We start from the raw sequence: 23,185 nt of genomic DNA on the forward strand, positions 1-23,185 counted from the left end.
TTACATTGAAAAATAAGATTCCATAAATCATTTTTATTCAGCTTAATGTCACGCCCTGATTTCTTGCATTGATTCTCTTTTTCCCTTTCTGTTTCCTTCTCATATCCCTTGTGTTCTGTGGCTGGTTCTGTTTGTTTGTGTTGTTTTGTTTGTTTTATTTGGTTGTTTCTTTGGCCTGTGTGATACTGCAGATGCTTTTGCCCCCTCTCCAGGGGATGGGCCAGCTGAGGGCAGGGCTCCAGCAGTCGCTGCTGATGCATGTGCCGGATCTGGTGGGTTACATACACTAGTGTGTGTGTGTGTGTGTGTGTGTAGCATAAGTTAAAGTGAGAACTTAATTACTATTGTCTTACAGTTGTATGCAAATGTGGGCAGTTCTCGTCAAAGGATGTTTTGCTGAATTTCTAATTTTACACATTTAACTAAATAGTATTATACAAATGTCAATGATCATTCTCCTCCTTCTTTATAAAGTCTTTGATTTGATTTGATTATATTTTGATTATGCACAGGCCACATTTCTTTTTTTCATTATGTCAATTTGTACTAAATACAATGTGTGAAGTCTGCAAAGGATATTTACTTATTTTCACTTAGAAAATAAAAAAGCAGGCCAGTTAAACAGGGTTGCCCAGACTTTTGCCCACAACTCCTGTATGTGTGAAGTTGCCTTGTGTGTGTATATCTGTGTGGGTGAATGTGTGTGTATATATGATGGAACACAATCAAAAAAACTTGAATCTACATTAGAAAGCCTCCTTAAGTTTTTGGTTTTGATCACATGGCTTCAGTAGAAGAAGATGCTCGTGCCAGCGCATCCTGCTGCTTCCTCTTACTATTTTCTATAGTAAGATTCACCAGGAAAAAACTTTTTTTCTGTTTTCCCTTTACTTTTACTTCAGTTTTACTTCTGTTTTATTCTTATAAATAACTTCATGTATCTTTAATGAAAGAAAACATTTTACCTAAGCTTTTCAGGATAATAAAGGGTTACGCTGTGATTGCATTTTGCCAATAGATCAACAAACGTAAACCAGTAGTTACATGTCTTGTTATGTAACATCAATGGAGTATTTAATCAAGAGTTCGATAACTAAAATAACTAAAACTGTAGTTTTTAGAAGTTTTTAAAGAGTTATGTTTCAAAATGATATACTTTTATGTCTTGTGATTAGAGTAGCCCTACGTTAAAAGGTTTAAAAGGCTCATATTCTGTTAACTCTTACTGGAAATAAGATTCAGATTATACAAAGTTTTAGGATTCCATATTGACATGGTTAACATGTCGAAACCATGAGCACACAACTGTCCATTTCACTTTAAACAAATTAGACTCACCCATTTATTTTAACATCTCATTGGGGAGGAATATGAGATGAAACTCATAGTAGCAGCAGGTAGGTGTCGCAGTCACACAGCTCCAGGGACCTGGAGGTTGTGGGTTCGATTCCTGCTCCGGGTAACTGTCTGTGAGGAGTGTGGTGTGTTCTCCCTGTGTCTGCGTGGGTTTCCTCCAGGTGATTGTCTGTGAGGAGTGTGGTGTGTTCTCTCTGTGTCTGCGTGGGTTTCCTCCAGGTGATTGTCTGTGAGGAATGTGGTGTGTTCTCCCTGTGTCTGCGTGGGTTTCCTCCGGGTGACTGTCTGTGAGGAGTGTGGTGTGTTCTCCCTGTGTCTGCGTGGGTTTCCTTCGGGTGACTGTCTGTGAGGAGTGTGGTGTGTTCTCTCTGTGTCTGTGTGGGTTTCCTCCAGGTGATTGTCTGTGAGGAATGTGGTGTGTTCTCCCTGTGTCTGCGTGGGTTTCCTCCGGGTGACTGTCTGTGAGGAGTGTGGTGTGTTCTCCCTGTGTCTGCGTGGGTTTCCTTCGGGTGACTGTCTGTGAGGAGTGTGGTGTGTTCTCCCTGTGTCTGCGTGGGTTTCCTCCGGGTGACGGTCTGTGAGGAGTGTGGTGTGTTCTCCCTGTGTCTGCGTGGGTTTCCTCCGGGTGACTGTCTGTGAGGAGTGTGGTGTGTTCTCCCTGTGTCTGTGTGGGTTTCCTCCGGGTGAATGTCTGTGAGGAGTGTGGTGTGTTCTCCCTGTGTCTGTGTGGGTTTCCTCTGGCTGATTGTCTGTGAGGAATGTGGTGTGTTCTCCCTGTGTCTGCGTAGGTTTCCTCCGGGTGACTGTCAGTGATGAATGTGGTGTGTTCTCTCGGTGTCTGCGTGGGTTTCCTTCGGGTGACTGTCTATGAGGAGTGTGGTGTGTTCTCCCTGTGTCTGCGTGGGTTTCCTCCGGGTGACTGTCAGTGATGAATGTGGTGTGTTCTCTCGGTGTCTGCGTGGGTATCCTCCGGGTGACGGTCTGTGAGGAGTGTGGTGTGTTCTCTCTGTGTCTGTGTGGGTTTCCTCCAGGTGATTGTCTGTGAGGAATGTGGTGTGTTCTCCCTGTGTCTGCGTGGGTTTCCTCCGGGTGACTGTCTGTGAGGAGTGTGGTGTGTTCTCCCTGTGTCTGCGTGGGTTTCCTTCGGGTGACTGTCTGTGAGGAGTGTGGTGTGTTCTCCCTGTGTCTGCGTGGGTTTCCTCCGGGTGACGGTCTGTGAGGAGTGTGGTGTGTTCTCCCTGTGTCTGCGTGGGTTTCCTCCGGGTGACTGTCTGTGAGGAGTGTGGTGTGTTCTCCCTGTGTCTGTGTGGGTTTCCTCCGGGTGACTGTCTGTGAGGAGCGTGGTGTGTTCTCTCTGTGTCTGTGTGGGTTTCCTCTGGCTGATTGTCTGTGAGGAATGTGGTGTGTTCTCCCTGTGTCTGCGTGGGTTTCCTCCGGGTGACTGTCAGTGATGAATGTGGTGTGTTCTCTCGGTGTCTGCGTGGGTTTCCTTCGGGTGACTGTCTATGAGGAGTGTGGTGTGTTCTCCCTGTGTCTGCGTGGGTTTCCTCCGGGTGACTGTCAGTGATGAATGTGGTGTGTTCTCTCGGTGTCTGCGTGGGTATCCTCCGGTTGACGGTCTGTGAGGAGTGTGGTGTGTTCTCCCTGTGTCTGCGTGGGTATCCTCCGGGTGACGGTCTGTGAGGAGTGTGGTGTGTTCTCCCTGTGTCTACACGTTGGTAGGTGGATTGGCGACTCAAAAGTGTCCGTAGGTGTGAGTGTGTGAGTGAATGTGTATGTCTGTGTTGCCCTGTGAAGGACTGGCGCCCCCTCCAGGGTGTATTCCTGCCTTGCGCCCAATGATTCCAGGTAGGCTCTGGACCCACTGCGACACTGAACTGGATAAGGGTTACAGATAATGAATGAATGAATGAATGAATGAATTAAAATGAAAATATCCACATATTTTAAAGGAGTGGCTGAAACTTATGTTTTCCTTTTAGTCTCAGCAGTTTGTTCTTTAGGTTATTTCTGGATATCTTCTTTAATGAGGACAGCCAATAGCAACAGAGTAAATTTACATGTATCTCCATCAAAGGCAAAGATGATGTTATAAAATGGTCATTTAAAAATTGATTGTGGTTGGGTTTTTAGTGCATAGAACTACATACATTTTGTACTGGACTAATATTGTAGATTATGGGCCTTTTAAAACCCTCCCAGTTCTCTCTCCCTGACATCTGGTTCTTCAGTAAGCCTTTTTTTATTTGCAGCATTGGTTGACTTTAAACTCACCCCACCCATGTCCCTCCCCTCCATCTCTTTCCCCCTAATGCCCCTCTCACACCTACCCTAAAGACCCTTGGGCTCCCTCTGAGGGGAGCATGGACGTTGCCCCAGAGCTGGACCTTTTTGCCATGAAACCAGCAGAGGGCAGCACTGCTGCTGAGGTCCAGGGTAATGGAGACCCGAGCATCGACCTGAGTGAACCTGCTACTGCCCCCAGCGCTTCTACTGCCCCTGCTGACCCCACAACCCCCACCACAACCACCACATCAACTATCACAGCTACCACCAACAACACCACAACTACCACCTCCTCAGCAACAGAGTCAGCAGCTCCGCCACTAGACATCTTTGGTGGTAAAGACTGCTTGTGTTCTCTCTCTCTCTCTCTCTCTCTCAAATTATATCTGCCTCCTAATCTCTCTTTAGATCTCTCTTCTATTCCTTCCTCTGCATTATGAATAACTTAGCGAGCTCCCTCACATTATTACAGTTATTGTTTTGCTGTCATTGACTTAGTTTGAATTTATTTCCCATCATTATTAGTGTTGATATAAAAGGCTTTGAGTTGAATCACAAAATTGACCACCTGAACTAAACTATCAATGTAAGTATGATGTAACTCAGTAGAAGTATTACTGAGTGTATATATATATATTATCTTTTATATATCTTTTTTAGGAGAGAAACAATATTCTTGAAAAATATATTATCATAATATAATATACAATTATCTTATTTCATTTATTACAGGGCTGATGTTGATAAAATAAATAAATACAGAATGATCATTAAAACATAGATATAAATAATGAATTCAAGCAGTGATATTTTATAGTCTCAACTGAAAAGTAATGTCAGATAGAGGTTGTGTCGGGCAGGTGGTCAATCTCAGATTCACACGCGGCCTGTAGAAGTGCACTTCTTTTTGCCAAACCACTGGAGAAGGTGTCTTTTTTTTTCAATGCCAGTATGCATCCTTCAGCTTTTAACCCTCTGCTCTCCAAGGTTTGCCTTCTCTATTAAAGGACTATTTCACCCAAAAATGTGTAAATGTGGCTGACATTGCTACTGGCTTTCATTCATGATGAGCATTATTCAGCATTTTTTGGGAGAAAAATTCCTTAAGATCCAAGTGAATGATAATCGAGTTGTAGCCAGCACTGTGGTGCACTTTTGACTTACTCTCTGTTCTGATTGATGATATTTTAATGATACGTCCTTCTGCACAAAATAAACAGTCCTAGCCATTGTGTGACTGACTTGCCTCTTCCGTCTGGATCTGTGATGTCGCTTTTGAAAGCTGGTCGGCTGATATAACGAGGGTTATGATGCGTAATGCACATGTCTGTCCTTATTTGTAGATATGTTTGATTCTGTGCCTGAGCAAAGCACCTCCACAGAGTCCAAAGCTGCTGTTACTCCCACCTCTAACGTAGATCTGTTCGGTGCAGGTACAGGAGATGTCTCCCTTCCTCTCTCCACAATCCATCGTGGTAAAGATACTGAGATTCAGAATGCTGCTGGCTGTAAATCTGAGCCATAAATTACACCTGCAAGTGATAATGCGTAATGTTATATACGTTTTTCTGAAAGCAGCTGCAGAGAAAACTTCTATCCTACAGCTCACCAGCTGTGACCAGAGTGTCATCTTAATATCACATGAATAAATTGAATATACTGATGGTAATTAATGTATATCATGAATGACCTTAAATCTGTATGTCTTAAGTTTAACAATTAAAGGTGGATGTCTAAGATTGTGGGGAAATGAATTCTCTTTGGGGTTGTTTACATCCAGGTGGAACGGTAGGCTTGGTTTAGAAACTCATGCTATATTCCACCATTATCCTCAACATCAAAAGTTCTCCAAGCTGCCCTTCTTATGACTGAGAACTAAATTGCTTCTCTAATAGTGCAGTTTGTATCTGTTGTAGTTCCCTTTGGCCATATCTCACACCGTACTAAGAATTATAAAGAGATAGACATCAGAATCTACAATAACATGGTGTCATAAACATATCACATGATATGATGCGTTTTCTGATCTGTGTTACTGATGCCAATATCTCTGACAGTTTGGGGTTCATCGTGTGACAGAGTTACAGTGTTAACAGAGAAGAAAGAAAAAAACTTAACCTGTACAACTGGTACATTCCACAGAGAATGCATTCATACTTGCAGATCTAAGTCACTAGCTGCCAGAATCCTGAATCTCTAAATCTTTGCCACGGTCCAGCGTCTCGTCTCCTCTCGTCCTGTCTTCTTCCTCACTCCAGCATCTGTTTTTTTGCCCCACCACATCTTGGTTTGTCCTCATAGTAAACCTCGGACTTGTGCATGTTCTCGCCTCTGGTAGCATGAATGTATGTGTATGTGCTTTGTCTACGCGCTTTCCTGACTCCTCACAATCTGTATTTTCCTGTGAATATTAACTTCTTCATTGGTTATCATGATGAAGATCTTCCCGCTGTCTCTCGAGGGGCTTCACCTTTGCCTGAGCCTACAGTCACCGGTGATCTCTTATCTGGTAAAACTTTTCTTTCTCTGTTTTTGAGTAGGTTCATTATTCAGTATATTCTCTTCAGTTTCCAGGCTACAGTGATGCTACACTGTATTGCCGAACATTGAGAAATCATTATTACAATAATAAAGCAATTTCTCTCTCTCTCTCTCTCTCTCTCTCTCTCTCTCTCTCTCTCTCTCTCTCTCTCTCTCTCTACCTCAGATTCCTTCATTTCCCCAGTTCCAGCTGCTGTTCCTGAACCAGCATCTCCTCCCAAAACTGAGGCTCCCGTACTGGATCTGCTCGGTGTGTGTTCCTAACATAAACCAAGTACATTTAACACTATATGAGGTTGTGTGATGTGACGTTTGACTTATGATCATTTGATTGGTTAAGGGTAAGATAATTGTTTAATGAACATTTTAGAGAAATTTAAATATAGGTCTGGTTTAATCTTTGTTCAGGAACTTTTTATTTGTTTTTTCCTATGAGTTTTTTGTGTGTGTCTGTGGTTGTGTGCTTGAGTGTGTGTGAGAAGGTTTGTGCACTGATGCTAATAACCCCTGTCTCCTGTGTGCTGATGATGATACTGATGATGTTAATGATTCTTAGATACTTTTGGAGAACCTGCAGCAGAACCTCAAAGTGCAGCAGCCGATGAAGATCTGCTTGGAGGTGCATAAAAATCATACACTCACTGTGTGCCGGTATAATACACACAGACAGTCTACAGCACACATTTCCACTTTGTGTCAGTCCTTCACAGATGAGCTTTAGAGTTTCAGCCCAGAGAGGTGGCAGTGGCATTGTTGATACATAACCTTTTTTAGTAGTTTTAAAGTGTATTTTTAGAATCACAATAAGTTAACACTAGAAGTGCAGAGAGCTGGTCATTTGACCACTGGGAGCACCTAGTGAAAGCACCATGGTGTTTTCACCTACTAAAAGTGTTGCTCGGCAGTCACATGACTGCTAACTCTTTACAAGGGGAAGAAGTTACTGACCCATAATACTTGGCAGATTGTTGTTTTGCACAAAGCACGTAGTTTGGATACATGCTTAAGTCATGATCTGCCAGTGTGCCACTAATTTTCATATTTATATTCAATGTTTATTTCACTTATTTCACTAGTATATGTATGTATATATATGCAACCTAGTCTTTTGGAACATTAGACTATATTTAAACAACATTAAAGTTTCCAACTCACTTTATGCTACGGTGTATTAAATGGGATTTTGATTAAAAAATAAAAAATTAAAAAAATTAAAAAAAGCAATTACATTCTCTCTAAAAAATGATTTGCATTCCTTTTCTGAAAACTGAATCCCATCACAAACAGCATTTTAAGATATTATTATTGCTATTTAAATGTCTCCATGGCTGTCTAGGGTTTTCCAAAGGATTTTCAAGCCCATAAAGATATATATTTATTAAAGTAGCATGTTGGATTTTAATGCAGTGCTGTCTGGGCGTGTGAAGTCCTTACACGAATGGACTGTTTGATTCATACTTTCTCATAAACAATGCGCCTTTTGCACATATCCCCTCACTTCTTTACCTGTGGAAAGTTCCAAAACTTCCTAGTCCTCTCTACATTATTAGGATGAATTCCAGCATCACATTTGACAAAGAATATTGGCATATTAGCATTTAAATATGAAACATATCTTTTGTTCAACGACAGTTAAAGAAAGTTTACAAGCTGTTGATTTGTTTTCACATGCATTTTCATCAGGTAATAATGCGTTGTCTGTAGGTCTGATTTCTCCGGTGGTCCCCTCTGTCGCCCCGATGATCCCTCCAGCTGCCGTGCCGTCTGGAGCTCAGGCTGATCTGTTGGAATCTGGATTTGACGCCTTTGCCTCCAGTCCTCCAGCGTCCACTGCAGCAGAAAGTTTAGCCTCCACAGCACCGTCTGCAGGATTTGACTCCTCAGGTGAGTCATGGTATTCTCTGTGGATAAGGAAAGCGTGTATATGTACAGCAACCACTCAACCATTATAGGATTATAGCGGTTATCTCATTTAATGATTAAATGGTAGATATCATTCTCAAATTCTCAATCAGAGCTTTAATGAAAGAATGATTTCTGTTGTTTTTCTGCTACCAAACATGTGCGGAAACAGATAAAGTCAAATAAAAAACTCTTATTTCATCACTATAAGTAAAATTTTGTCAGTGGTATCCTATATTAGATCATATTTACTTCTAAATAGAGTTTATATTTGTTTAAAGCTTAAATTTACCTGTGAATATGTGTTAGAAAGGATACTGCAGCAATTTTTCACCACATGATGAGCTGTTCTCTGAATTCATCAGATTATTTTGTGCATGCACACTCCTTGTGTAAAATATGAACGGGACTTGGGTTCTTCAGTGAGGGACAATGAAGGCCTGGCTGTGCTGCAGCGCTGATGCTGAGCTTTTTGATTTCTGCATGACTGCTGCTGTCTACCTCTGCTTTTTTAACATAATACTGACAGGCTGTTGCTCTTTATACACTACTTTCTCTCTCTCTGTTTCTCTCACCATCTCTCTGTCTTTTTCTTTCTCAGTTGCTCCACTTCTTCCTCTCTGTCTTTTTGTGCTGTCCATTTCTTTGTCAGAATATTGCTCATCTGCTCCTGTATGTCTTTGAGCTTCCTCTGTCTCTCTCTCTCTCTCTCTCTCTCTCTCTCTCTCTCTCTCTCTCTCTCTCTCTCTCTCTGCTGACTCACTGATTTACTTTGGTGAGTTCCCCTTTTTCAAGCTTTTTCCCCCACAGGGCTTTGCAGCATGAGCTATGTGGTATTTTGGTTGAATGGAATGCTGAGAATGCACCTGTATTTTTACCTAATGCTTTTCTACCTGTTCATGTGATTCTGACTTGCTGCTACTCTCCTCCGTATACTCTTACTTTAAAGGAGCAATCAGTAAGACCACCACATAGCAGAGAACACATATGTTTAGCATCTGATCTCTGATACATCCAGGGTACTAGGTTTAAAATGACCGATTGCACCTTTAAAGTAAGCCTTGTAACTTTGATTGGGATGAAGCAGTGTTCTATAAAGCTTTTCCACCCTTGCCTCAATTGCTCGGAATGAATTTCATGGACCCATGTAGGACCTACATTTGAGATCCCTGGCTTAAACAAATGCAGAAAGTACAGCATGTGATGTGTTTGTTTTTCAGTGATCTAGATTTCCTGTGCATGCTCTGGCTTCAATGTGTCTGTTAGGGTGATTTGTCATATGTATTATGATAGTTTTAAGTAGTTTATTTCATATTTGACCAGTTACATTAGGGCTGCAGCAAATGGAAAAGCTCCACCTTCTTTAAGTCTGAAGTGACAGCCTTAATTTTTACATTCTTTCCAAGTTTCAATGAAGTATCCACTGCTGAAAACTGAATTAACAGGAGGTCTTGAGTAATCCTTTGAATAAACAGGAGGTCTTGAGTCATTTCTATGTGTTTCTGCAGTATTCGGTGGATTAGGTGACCTCTTGATGCCCACCATAACACCCCAGAGCACTGGAGGGACTCCCATGTCTGCAGCTGGAACTCCAGCAGCTCCAGCAGTGATGCCAGCTGCCCCTCCCAGCATGATGCCCACCATGATGCCCACAATGTTGCCCTCTGCTGTCCCTGCACCCAAAGCCATTAGTGGAGACCTGGATTCATCACTCGCAAACCTCGTCGGAAGTATGTCCTGCATTACATAGTGATTTGATTATGTGCTCCAAAGATATTTTAAGAGTCAGCTCTTTTAAATGTAATACATTAAAACTTTCAAGACTTTTGACTGAAAGTTTAAAGTAACTACAATTTTAAGTACAATTTTGAATACGAAGCCAGAATGTTGCACCTTTTAAGAGAGAATGGAATCAGTAACAGTGGGAGCATACTTCTGCTTTCCCTGTGCTTCATGAGCTCAGCAAAATCCACTTGTTTTGTCCTGAGGTATCTGAACAGACATCTTTGGCACATTCATTAGATAAGGACATGCTTCAGACTCCTCCCGTGTGACACAATACTGATCTCTTTCTTTTCCTTTTTTCAGATTTGGGGATGGGAAACCTGAAAAAGTAAATCACCTTCCATCTCACTCGTATGAGTGTGTGTGTGTGTGGGTGTGTGGGTGGATAGTGTGGGAGTGGTTCGTCTTCTTGTGCTGGGGTTGTCAATAATCCACTTTACATGTGATGTCAGCTGCCATTTCTCAGTCTGTAACACTGAATGACTCACCAGAAAGCTTATTGATTAAATCATTGAGAGTGAATCATTTAGACTGATTCATTTAAAGCAAAATGGCCGATCAATCCCTTGTCCAGATATTTTAGAGTACCTGCTCATTTACTGTCTTCCTTGAGTTCCCACTAGTGACATTCTGAGTTATATTGATGAGGATGGTTAACATTGATCTGTGGTGGTGCAGGTGGGTGGATGTGTTATATACACTAACATTAAATAGTATGGGACACATTGGAACAGCTTCACATGAGCCTAAATGCTAGAAAAATGCTAGCATTTAGGCTAGAAATGTGTAAAGATACATGGTCTGTGTAGCATTGAAACTATTTACTCCGGGGTGTGGAAATCGCAGCACTGGGTGGCATTTGTGCTCTGTGTATATATGATTTATAAGTTATGCTTTGAACTGACTGCTTTTATTTTGGATGAAGGGATGAGAAGAAACTGACCGGAGGTGCTAACTGGACTCCTCAGGTTGCTCCCACCAGCTGGGGAACACCTGGATCACAGATGGTAAAACTCACAGCTTAATTCTGCACTTTACATTCGAGACTGGATCCTGTGTGATAAATATCAGTGCTTAAATACTAACCAAGTTGGGTGGGTGGGCGTGTCCTTAAATTCTTTTTTGTTAGAGGTTTACAACATTTTTTAGAGGAACAATCAGATCTTTTTCTCTTCCTGTACTGAAATTAATTTATGTTAAACATGGCTGACCCTTGTTATGGACCCACTCTATGGAGCATACATTGTTTCATTCCGGATGTACATTGCAACTTGTTCTTCATGTATATATATATAAACATAATCATTTTTTTAATTGCTATATTGCTATATATATATATAAGGACAGAAAAACTGATTGCACCTTTAAGACTGCTGTCTTTTGTATTCAGGTGTGTTTTGAGAAGCTCACTTTAATTGTTATGTGTTTGTAGCCTGGTGCTGTTCCTGGGGCTTCTTCTGTGGCGCCCCCTACTGGAGCCATTGGAGCACAGCCAGGATTCAGCATGGTGAGGAAAATACAGTCTGCTCTCTAATACTCGGGTCACTGCTTGGTGCTTCTCTAAATAGCTGCCCCTCTCTCTCTCTCTAGCCTCCAGCTGCTGGTGCTGGAGTTCCCATAATGCCCCAGACTATGATGATGGGTCAGCCATTAATGAGACCGCCTTTCGCTGGAGCAGCTGCACCTGGAGCCCCTGTAAATATCATACACACAAGCACACACACACAACTTAGTATACTTTATTTTGGTTCAGCCTCTGTATTTTATCTGTATATACACTAGCTGTATATACAGATAATGTACTATATATATATACAGATAGCTGTACTGTATATAATTGTTGATTTGTTGGGCTATTTAGGTGTTTTGTCTTTGATTCAGCTCTCTCCAGGCCCAGCAGCTCAGAGTCCTAAGAAGCCCCCCACTAAAGACCCTCTGGCAGACCTCAACATTAAGGACTTCTTGTGATCTCCCAGGTCACACTCCCTTCCTTTATATAATACAGAATAATTAACTTATTATCTATTAAATCTTTATAATGCGGTACCTTTTCTGTCTCTTTATCTCTCCCTCTCTCTTCTTTTTCTCTCTTTATCCAGTGTGTCGCCGCTGGGCTCAAGTGAAAGTGGTGCATCCACTGACAAGTTTACACACCTTCATTAAAGCCACACACACCCAGGCCCCCCCTCCCCTGCTCCGTGTGATGTCGTAGCACAAACTGTGAAGTGAAACGTAGAGAAAAAAATGACAAAAAGAACGAGGAAAAAAACAGACAGCGAAGGTGTGCTTATGTTGATGTAATCTAATCTTTTTTTTTGTTTAGCAGAAAGAAAACCTAAATCTAAAAAAAGAGAGAAGAATTTAATACATTTCCGTATGTATGTAGAGTTTTTCCAGTGTTGGCATTGAATCTGAATGATGTTTGTTTGTGTGTGTGTGGGTGTGTGTGTGTGTATGGATGTTGATGATCCTCTGTTTAACTCCAGCTGTTTAACACAGGGGTCATACTTTCTGTTTTAGTCCATTCTTGGAGCAGCGTGTAATGTGTATTTTGAGGAAGGTTGATTGTATATATATCGGAAAAAATGGAAAATCTTGCTCTACTCTGTATCCGTGGATGAGCTTATCGACGTGAATCTGAATATTAAATAATGACGTGGTCATCTCCCATCGTTGGTTATTATACATATTTGTTTCTGAATATAACTATAATGAAATATGTATACACAGTATATGTATAAATGAGCATCATATCTGGAATTCAAAATTACAATATATATATATATATATATATATATATATATATATATATATATATATACACCCTCTGGATTACATGTATTTGTTTGTTTTGGCTGGTTACTTGTGCTTTTCTCCCACCCACATTCTGCCTTTGGATAGCAGTTTTCCACAAAGAAATTTCAGCCTAAAATCCTAAAATGAAAGAACTGTCTCACTCAAACACGAAGGTGACGACAGGGGAGCTAATGAACAATGGAAGCCAATAGCCAATTTCCTTCAAATCCATTTCTTTTTCGGCAGCATGACAATTTCTAAAGGAATTTCTTTAAATCCTAAAAGACCTCACCACTATTTTGTTTAAAGAACAAACCTTTTTTTTTTTTTTACATCTTCCAGGTTGTTTACAAAACTACATTTTAAATTCCTAAAACTCCCCACTGTCTCGTGCTGTTAAAATACCAAACGTGAGCTGGTCAGTGTTATTTTTGTATAAATGTAGAAAAATGTTAAGTCCTGTCCCCCTTTGAACACAGAACAAACCCATGTAACGCTGAAATATTGATTATTTTCGTCAATCTGCTGCTGAAAGGCACAGATTAACCTTTAGGTGTCTGTAGTTCTACTGGAGCTGGATTAGTTTACCCAGACGAGGTGCTGAAATTTGTCTACATCCTGTTGACTGACTTGTCGTAAGTGTCTACAGGATTAAAACCACGCCATAATCATTGTCCTCGTTTTAGATTCTAACTGGATTAAAATCCCAGATCTCTTTACTAATAAATTAATTATTAATAGACTAATCTGGCTCCAGTAGGAGTTTGAGATCCAGTTTGTTTTTATGTTTTGCCTCGTCCCATCTGTTCTGAGACAGTAGATCTGTGTGTTTTTCCGGTTTCAAAAAGAATTCACTGTTAAACAGTGTTATGTGAAAAATGTGTGTGTGTGTGTGTGTGTGTGTGTACATGCCTGTTATTGTGACCCAGTGCAGTCAGTTCCAATTCCTTTACTCTCTCACACACACACACACACACACACACACACACACACCTTGTTCTGACTACTGTAAACATTTGGTTACTGAAGAAAATATGATGGCGGAAGATAATCTGTCTCTTTATGGGTTTTTATTATTTTTGCAGATCAATTTATTTATCTAATTATCTATTTATTTTATTTATTCATATATTTATGACTCCCTAGACCCGGTGCATGTAAGCCTTTTGAGATGCAATAAAATACACTCAAGATTCAGCAAGTGCCTTGCTGCCTATTTTTATTTATTTTTTTGAGACACACTAAATAGACACCTGCTCATACTCATTTTCTGCAGTGATAGATTTACTCCATTTGATGGCAGCCATGAGAGCATTTGTAAGGTCAGATGCTGATGCTGGATGATTAGTTCTGGATCGCAAACACCATTCCAACTCATCCCAAAGTTACTATTACTCCAAAGGAAACAGATCCAGAGTTGGGAGGCTTTTATACCTCTCTATCCCATTATCCCTCCACAGACCACAGTTCCACTGACCCACAACCCAAAGCTGAAGGCCTTTATACCCCTCTGACCAACACATGGCTCACATGCAGCTGCCTGTATTTTACATGGAAGCTACAGTGATGTATTCAAATGTTACTGAAACAGACACCTTCCCTCCCACAAATTTGTTTATGAATTATAATTTATTTGGTTCTTACCAACACAATCTTAAACATGTTTTGGAAAACGTGTATTAATTTACACAAGCTGTTGATTTACAATCAATATCCACCTACATAATCGTATTCAATCATGTAGTTACAATACTCAGATGATATTTAAAGACTATATAATTTGCGATTAAAGCAACACTATGTAGTGTTTGTACCTTAAATGTACAGCTTCAAACTCATTGTGATGTTTCGTTGAGCTGTAATAGGGAGAATAGAGCCTCTGTCGTTGCAACTCAAGGCTCAACACTGTAGAAATTGCACTATGTAACTTTTGAGGTGGGTAGGAAACCATTCCTACTCCACCTTGATTTCAGGACAGTGCTGTAAACATGAATTACACTCCTTATCTGTAGGAGGAGCCCAAAAGCAAAAACAACAAATCTTACCTAGTGTTGCTTTAAATGTCTTTTGTTTTTTGTTTGTTTTTTTTTTAACATAAGAACATTGCCTTATTCGTCTGTTTACCATCATATTTAATACTTACAGTTTTACAGTACACTACTAAAATAAACCAATCGGCCGTAACATTAAAGCCACCTCCTTGCTTCTACACTCATTGTCCAATGTATCAGCTCCACATTTCATATAGGGGTATTTATTTAGCTCTGCGATTACTGACTTTACTACATCTATTGCATAACTTTGTTAGCACCCCATCACCGCAGAGGAAGCAGAAAAAAACAAAGTGGACCTGTATGGTCAATGGAGCTCATCAAGTGGACACTTGAGTGCAGAAAAAAGAAGGTCCTCTTAATGTTTCAGCTGTTTATACACGTACACATCTTCAGAAGTTTAATAATAAACATTAAATTAGCACCAATATCAACATAAGCACCTGCATTTATGGGTGAAAACCTTTGGACTTAGACCCAAGGTCAAATCTCAAGGTCAGACGCCCACAAAAAAAGTTTAACAACAATATCTTTACCTGCATGTTTTGTTCAGTGACTGAAACTTACCCAGAACACCAACTAATGCATTAGAAATCCATTTTCTAAAAATGCAAATGATGAAAACTGAAATCAGATACAAAAACATTAAAATCTGCATAAGAATAAACCCAAGGGTTTTCCAGTCAGAAAAATATGTTTTTTTTCTGGGTCATTGAGCCAAATCTAGCTAAAACCTGCTGCTTGGTCATTCATAAAATAGCACTGACTACATGCCTACGATGAAAGAAGCATACGTATAAAAATCTGCATCCCGAAGCCTTCTCAGGGCATCACTGAGGCCTGACTGTAATTTCTGCTCTTGCTAATCTAATAAACCGTGGACAATATCTTCATATAGACCTTTCATAGCTAGCTTTAGCTTCAAATTTAAATAAATTAAAGTCGATTATCAGCATTAAGGCAAAAATAGTCTGTTAAAAAAAGGCAAAGTGTAGAACTGTGACAAAAAAAAAAACATCTCTGAACAATAAGATGTTTGTGGATGATATTAAAACCCCCAGCAAAACAAACAACTGGGATAGTTGCTCTTCTCCACTCTCTCTGCTGGTTAGTTCCATCCATATCAGTGTGCTGTTTCAGAAAATCCGCTGAGGGTGATGAGAGTGTAAAACAGTGTTTTCCAACCCTGCTGCTGGAGTCCCTTTGCCATTTACCAAATACACAGTATGTCTAAAGATTTGTAGCCAACTCATCCAACGTTTCTTGCTTTATTAAGTGTTTTGATCAGGACTTTGATCCTCTTTCCTGAAGCAACGGCCTCTACTCTTCTAATAATATTAGATTTTGGAACATTGCCCTGAGGATTTGATTGCACTCAGCCATTAGATCATCAGTGTACTGTTGATGGATGATAGGTTCTGGATCCCAGATCATCCCAGAGATACTGGATGGAGCTCCATCACTCCCAAGAACATAAACCCTTTGCTCCAACAGTGCAGATTTTGAGTTTATTTTTAGCCAATGCTGAGTATAGAGCATGGTGGCCTTAGGCTGGTGTAGCTGCTACATTTTATAGCCCAGTGCTTTTTCAGCCAGCAATGCATGAACCTAATAGAAGCTGAATCGACTGATTAGAGGAAGTGGTGGACAGAGGATGTAGGAAAGGATCAGATTTGTTTTTTTATGGAAAGGTTCCACAAAGGGTTATTTGAGTGATGCCACAGAAGGAGTACTTTTGCTTTTGTGAAGAATCATAAGAACCCTGCAAAGAACCCTATCTGGCACCTTGTTAGGTATCGACATTATCAGAGTATAATGGACTTTCATTAGAGAACATCTGAGAACTTTCCTTTCAAGCACCTTTCTTTGTATCTCCTGACACATACCTGTCAGAGAAAAATATTAGTCCATTTCACCCCTGCAAATGAATACAGTCCAGACTGATCAAAGTTTACTCCAGGAAGAGGGTTGGGAAGCACTGGGGCAAAAGTCGGAGTGGACAGAGCTGTGGTCATTTGGACTGTGCTCAGACGTTCTGGCAGCGGGCAGAGTCTCCGTAAACCCAGTGACAGATCTGAGCGAACTTTAGGGGTGTGATCCTCACGGCCACGTTGTAATCCTGTTGCTGGCCATTGATGTTGACCCACTGGTGTCCGGAGAAGACACCGATGACCTTGCGTATCCAGCTGCGGGTTTGGCCCGGTTCCTTGAGCCTCACATAGACGCCAGCGCCACTGGAGCCCGGCTGGGCATCGCAGTGCTGGTACAGCAGATCTTTGGACTCCTCCGACACTGAGCAGAAGCGGTACACCAAGTCACCCGGCCGGTCATCATCGAAGCCAGAGAAATGGACTCGTCCGGCAGGCAGTTTTCTGACTGACGGGACAATGCCCAGCTCCATGTACCGGCTCTTCTGCGCTCTCTTCAGCTCCAGAATGGCATAGTCAAAATCCGCCGTAGTGTTATCAGACACGCTTTTAAACCAGCCCTTAGGAACCTGTTACAAACAAACAAACAAATATTTACATAAACTAGAAGTGCAAATCGTTTAAATCAATGTTACAAGTGTGTTTATGGCTTCATTAAGCTCATTATAACCCCTTCATTGATTACACTCTCATTAAATGCTAGTCTTTGATTATTTAATATTGTTTGTGTTTATACTGCTCTTTGTTTATACACTAATCCTTGTTTATACAGTGCACTTTTTTGTTCTCTGTTCTTTGGTACTTGAAAGACATTATATAAATTCAATTTATTATTATTATTAGTATTTGTATTATTTATTTACTGCACTTTTTTTATACACTGCTCTTAGTTTATATACCACTCCATGTTTGCTTCTTTTCTCTGGTGTTTACCAGATTCCTCTCAAGTGTCTTCCTCATGCTCCAAAGGAGTTTTTCCCACCACTTGGGGCTAGGACCGAGAATTCTGTTATTTTCCACTTCCAAGTGCTCCTCCTGGAGGGTCCCCAGGTGTTCCCAGACCAGCTTTGAGATATAATCCCTCCAACATATTCCTGGGTCTACCTCTCTGTGATGGATTTATCTTATTTATTTCTACTGTCCCCGTTTGAAATGAATATTATTTATTACAATTTCCATATGTTTCATATGTTCCAATATGTTTTCTTGGAAGTTTGATGAGCCACTCTAGTCTGTCAAGAAAAATATATTTAAAAGTCGATATATAACTTTAAGAGTTATATTTTATTATATTTTAAAGAAATCATAATGAATCACCTGTGTCTGCTTGACCCGTGTCCAGCGGAAGGAGGTTCCATTAGTCTTCACACTGCGTTTGCTGCGACTCTTCCTCCCTTTGGTGCTTTTCTTTTCTCCTTTCTTTCCCTTCTCTTGTTTTCCGTCGTCGTCTTCTTGCTCCTGCACCTTGTCCTTCCCTCGTCTCCTCTTCCCTCCCCCTTTGCCGCGACCTTTGCCCTTGCGGCCCTTGCGGAGAACTCCCACGCTGAGTTTTTGCGCGCCCTGCAGGTAGTCGGCCCCGTCGTGGATGCAGTGAGCCGCAGTGAGAACGTGTTTGGGGGACACCAGCACGCCTGAGCAGCCGGTGGAGATTTTAACAGAGGTGGAGAAGGGGTACTTGAGGGAGTACTGCTTGTCGGAGATGGTGAAGCGCGTGTCTGGTCCGTAAACTTCTCTCTTACGTCGAGAAGTGGACGAAACGTTTGAAGGTGAGCTGTTTAGCACAGCGTTCAGCTGAAGACTAATGGTGGTCAGAGTTCTTGTGCCATTAGAATACATGGTTTCATAAGAAAGCATCTGTTCCAGATCCTGGAGGCTGGGCTGTGGAAGACCCCTCTGGCACTCGATCCCACACACTCCGTGGCGCTCTGCTTGGCTTTTGGCTGTGAAGCTGGAGCTGTCCAGTTGGATGGTCCTTTTATAGCGGAGGAGAGGAAGCCTGCTCTGAGGCCAGGTGTACTCATCCTCAGGTTTTGTAGCCGTTAGCAAGGTCAGGATGGAGAGAAAGAGCAGGAGACTCAGGGGAAGGGACGCCATCACACACACTCTCCTGCACCTGACGGAGAGAGCAGAAAAAACAATAAGTAGGTGTTTGATGTGGTGATGTTCTAACATTTGTGAACAACTCACATGATTAGTAAAATCAGTTACTTTAGGATCTGAGAACTGCACATGAGTCAAAGGTCACCATGCCCAGTGCCAAGTGCAGGCCTGAAGGGCCCCTGAAGGGTATAAGCCCGGAATATGTTGTGAAATAGAATAAACACACACACACACACACACACACACACATATATATATATATATATATGGCACAGCAGGTCATGTCGCTGGGGTTGTGTATTCTCCCTGTGTCTGTGTGGGTTTCTTCCATGGTCCAAGGTGGATTGCCTACTCAAAGGATTTAGAAGGACTAGCGCCCCCTCCAGGGTGTGATACCGCCTTGCGCCCAGTGACTCTGGGAAGGCTCTGGACAAATTGCAAATTGAACTTACAGACAATGAATAACTTAATTAATAATTAATATGTATATATATATATATGCACACAAATAAATTTATATAAATTTACATTTAATAACAAGTTGAGCCCATTTTATAATAATCACCCTTTACTAGGCCTCTCCGAGCAGTACAAAGCCAGAATGGGTGCAGTTCCAACTGGAGCCACTAGAGGCCACTCAATACCAAATCGAGACTGCAGTAATGGAACTCCGTATTAACATTTGGGGATGAGTTGATATGGTGTTTGTGACCCAGTCCAGAACTAACCATCCAACATCAATACCTGAGTTCACTAATGTTCTCGTGGCTGAATAACATCAAATGTTCCATCACAAGTCTTAAAGCTAAAAGCTATGAGGTATTATGTTACCAGAACCTCATTAATATCCCTCATTTAAAAAAAAATGCTGGTTGGGAAAGTGTCACAAATGAATGGATCTATAAATAATCATTTCATTTTAAACCAGGGAAAATATCATAGACATGCCACATACATTTAAGCAGCACTCAGTTCCTGAGGTGACATTTATGTATTTAATTATTTATAATTTGTGGTTAAACTTGGACTCTTATTAAGTCGTTCATTAAAAGAGTGAATGGTGCTCCATCTTAAGTGTAAGTTAAGGGGGGACTGCTTTAAGCTGCTTGTAGCTGAGTTTTAAGGAGGAAAGTGACTCAGTTGCTGGAGTATGGTCCCACAGCTAGTGGCTTGGACACAGGCCTTTAGACTCCGGGAGCTGTCAGTAATAGATGTATCTGGTTTCTCTAACGCCACAGCACTTTTAACGGACACAATTACACACACACAAACACACATTTACTCAGCACTGCAGCTGTCATCATTTCTGATCACAACATTTAATATCTTCAGAATCATTCTGCATGCTTTAATACAGAAGACCTCTATGCAAATTTGTAAGGGTTGGTAAGTATGACAGTACTTGTGAGTACTTAAGTGGTCAATGAGTTATTCAGCAGTTCAGTTAATTCCGCAAATCATGCTCTACCCATAAAACTGAATCTCTGTATTCTTGTAGGACAACACAATGCTGTTATATCAGCTAACATATACCTGAATGAAGGGTGAGGATCACTATTTACTGATTGCATGACCAACAAAGAGAAAAGTTTCATATTTTGGTCAGACCTTACTCTTCAATCAGCTTGAGGTCAGTTTCAAAATATCATCCCAAATGACCAAGCAGAAACCCTAATACAAATAGAAACCCAACATTTTTTTTTTACCAAAACCAGAAGGATAGAGGGATCTGGGTTCAGCAGGAATTTCCACTGCAGTGTGACAGCACTTTTCCATTAGTGTAACATCACAAACCCACACATCTGTCACCACCAAACCTCCAGATCAATCCAGCTCACTTTAATTTTAATGTTAACAGCACTTTCTACAGTAGACATCTTCCCAGAGCAGCAGAAAAACTGTAGACCACTGAATCTGGAAAATCCTCTTAAGAGTCTGAGGAAAAATACAGAGGAATCTCAGAAGCATGACTCTAAAAAAAGTATCAGGAGACTTAAAAGTAGACACTCTCAAGGAGCATCAGAAAGACCAATATCCAAAAGGAAAATATTCCTAAGAATATAATGAAGAAACCATGAGAGGAACCAAAAGGAGGGACTCGAAGTGATAATATAATGAGAGCAAGAAGTAAATAAATAAATATAAAAATAAAAGTCTAAAAACACACTGAGAAGAACAAAATAAAAGTATTAAGAAGTAAATCTGTGACCAAACAAGAAACTGCCTAAAGTCATGAGAAAAAAAAAGAAAAAAAAAAAAAAAACACACTGACTGGCATCAAGACCCAAAGGATTAACAGAACAGTCTATTCATACTCGTCAAAATAAAAGTCCTAAATCGATTTTAGCTTCTAGGTATTGCCCTGTAGGTGAAGACTCCGAATTTACATTTGAATTTAAAGTGGTACTTCTTTGATATTCTATCCAAATGATTTTTTTAATGTTGCCCAACGTTGCACCTTCCCTATGTACCCTCTTTGACATCTGTAGAAGAGCTTTCTTAGTCCTCTACTCTGTGAAGCTGAAGGGCTTATAGCAGAAGAACCTGCAGCTTCCTAAGGTTTCTCCTGCACTGTGAGTCAATGACCCACTTGAAGCAGCACTGCTCCCAATCTCAGACAAAGCTCTTCTTGAAAAGTGGACTTTAAGCAGCTAGAAAACCTCATTAGAATATTTTACATAACAGTGATCATTGATACATTACCAATCAATGCTCTCAAAACAATCCATACTTATATTCTCCAATCAGTCAGTGTGCAGTGTAAATGGTTTGCTTCCATTAAATGTCTCAAAGCTTAAAATCACAATTTTAAAATACATTTTAAATGCAGTTAAAGTTAACAGTTCAAAAAAAAAATCAATATCCCTGTCTTCTCTCCACTCCAGCAAATGACCAAAGAAGTATTCAGTATCAAAGAGAATATTTCTTTGATTATGTTTAATGTAAAAAAAGTTTGCTAGTGATAAGGCAGTTTGATATAAAATGACACTTGTGTCATAGCATCAGTTCAAGGAGCTGCTACCCAAATGATAAAGGCTTTCTTTCCTTCATTTACTCCTTCATTCATACCCTTAATAAAACAATCATTCATCCATTCGTGCATTAATCTGTTTAACCTTTCATTCACCCACTCCTTCACTCATTCCTTTAGTCCTCCACTGTACCTGCAGGCTGTAAGGCCCCTGTGCTGCGTCTGTGTGAATCCTCAGCTCAGTCTGAAACACAGCGCTGATCCTCATTCCCCATTCTAACACATGCCACACACACACACTTCACACACAAACTCCACACACACACACACACCGCAGAAAGGAGGAGAAGAAAAAAAAAACAGCAGGGTTTTCTCTTCCAACAAAGACTGAGCTGTAGGGGAGGGACCAGAGGGTGCGAGAGAGAGAGAGAGAGAGAGAGAGAGAGAGAGAGAGAGAGAGAGAGAGAGAGAAACCATTGACCATCACACAGTCACACGCAGACAAGCCTGAGATTTAGCCAGATTTAGCAGATAGAGAACACAGACCTAGCAGATAAAGATGGATGCACTCTTTCATTCTTCTTTATATGAGGTCACCTGCTGAAAATCCCAGATAACTCCAACTTATTAAAGTGATGAAAGTTTGGACAAATGGAGTGCAAAATATATAAAATTTGCCAACAGCTTTATTCTGTTTTCATAAATGCAGAGTCCCACCTTTACATCATTGGAGTGACTCATCCCTCATTAATCAGACTTTCAGCGTTTATCACTGATGCACATCAAAGCCTTCAAAAGACTTCTGTGTTTTTGATGATTTTTTTATCTTTCTTCATTGCAACGTGAGCCTTTAAAACCTTGAGGTCTATATTTTATTGATAAAACTACACTTCCTGGGCACCTGGACATTTTATTAGAAATTCTCACTACTTCCATGCAATTCATGACCCCACTCGCACTCTCCATGAAACATGTCTTTGGAAATAAAACGTATTAATCGTGTGTTGTCCCCCATCGGCTGCAGGTTTTGCTTCTCCTTTTCCGAGAAACCTTTAGACTAGACGTAAAAACATATCTGAGAACCGCGAATGTGAATGAAAGAACTGAGGAAGGGGAAGGTTCCATGTGTTCTAACCTTTGAGTGACGAGGTTGAGGTTCATGTAGCGTGGGCTAGACCTGAGTGGCTCTGAATGGGCCGGCAGTGTGAGATATTTGTGTTTTATGGTTTGGGGAACTCTGGCGTATAGAGGCGTCTTTGTGTAGGGGGGCAGCCTTAAAGGAAACCGTCCCTTCATGTTGGGGGTTGTGAGAGTGGGCAGGGGTTTTGGCTTGGCACAAAAATACCCCTGTTCTAGTGATGTGAAGTACCTGTGTGATGTCGGAGCTGATTTGTAGGACTTCTGACCACAGCTGTCCTCCACCCATTGGGACTGGATTTCAAAAGTCTGGACTTCCTGCTCCAAAAGGG

The 23,185-nt window shown here is 40.9% G+C and overlaps 2 protein-coding genes across 2 annotated transcripts in view; one reads left to right on the forward strand and one right to left on the reverse strand.

The window, feature by feature from the left end:
- The window catches only part of snap91a (synaptosome associated protein 91a), a 48,103-nt gene extending 35,766 nt beyond the window's left edge, over nucleotides 1–12,337 (forward strand). The window contains exons 16-29 of the mRNA XM_066652289.1: nucleotides 192–272; nucleotides 3,694–3,978; nucleotides 4,986–5,075; nucleotides 6,083–6,151; nucleotides 6,350–6,433; nucleotides 6,740–6,802; nucleotides 7,888–8,067; nucleotides 9,594–9,815; nucleotides 10,174–10,198; nucleotides 10,796–10,877; nucleotides 11,303–11,377; nucleotides 11,461–11,565; nucleotides 11,752–11,846; nucleotides 11,970–12,337. Coding sequence (XP_066508386.1) covers nucleotides 192–272; nucleotides 3,694–3,978; nucleotides 4,986–5,075; nucleotides 6,083–6,151; nucleotides 6,350–6,433; nucleotides 6,740–6,802; nucleotides 7,888–8,067; nucleotides 9,594–9,815; nucleotides 10,174–10,198; nucleotides 10,796–10,877; nucleotides 11,303–11,377; nucleotides 11,461–11,565; nucleotides 11,752–11,838 — 1,448 coding nt within the window. The 3' untranslated portion in view covers nucleotides 11,839–11,846; nucleotides 11,970–12,337. The remainder of the gene's footprint in view (nucleotides 1–191; nucleotides 273–3,693; nucleotides 3,979–4,985; nucleotides 5,076–6,082; nucleotides 6,152–6,349; nucleotides 6,434–6,739; nucleotides 6,803–7,887; nucleotides 8,068–9,593; nucleotides 9,816–10,173; nucleotides 10,199–10,795; nucleotides 10,878–11,302; nucleotides 11,378–11,460; nucleotides 11,566–11,751; nucleotides 11,847–11,969) is intronic.
- A 1,989-nt stretch (nucleotides 12,338–14,326) lies between these two features.
- LOC136675802 (inactive serine protease 35-like) lies at nucleotides 14,327–22,034 on the reverse strand. The gene is made up of 3 exons (XM_066652560.1): nucleotides 21,910–22,034; nucleotides 17,963–18,758; nucleotides 14,327–17,214 (listed from the first exon to the last, which is right to left on the reverse strand). The coding sequence occupies exons 2-3, from the start codon at nucleotides 18,737–18,739 to the stop codon at nucleotides 16,744–16,746; spliced, it is 1,248 nt and encodes a 415-aa protein (XP_066508657.1). The 5' UTR covers nucleotides 18,740–18,758; nucleotides 21,910–22,034; the 3' UTR covers nucleotides 14,327–16,743.
- Nucleotides 22,035–23,185: the final 1,151 nt, after the last annotated feature.

The sequence above is a fragment of the Hoplias malabaricus genome, chromosome X1 (genome assembly GCF_029633855.1).
Source record: "Hoplias malabaricus isolate fHopMal1 chromosome X1, fHopMal1.hap1, whole genome shotgun sequence".
NCBI classification, from domain to species: Eukaryota; Metazoa; Chordata; class Actinopteri; order Characiformes; family Erythrinidae; genus Hoplias; species Hoplias malabaricus.

What these genes read in the sequence shown, in the direction of transcription:
- LOC136675802 (XM_066652560.1), bottom strand. Translation starts at nt 18,739, where the DNA reads ATGGCGTCCCTTCCCCTGAGTCTCCTGCTCTTTCTCTCCATCCTGACC. An exon ending in CACGGGTCAAGCAGACACAG is followed by an intron (nt 17,215 to 17,962) that starts GTGATTCATTAT and finishes TGTTTGTAACAG; the next exon opens with GTTCCTAAGGGCTGGTTTAA.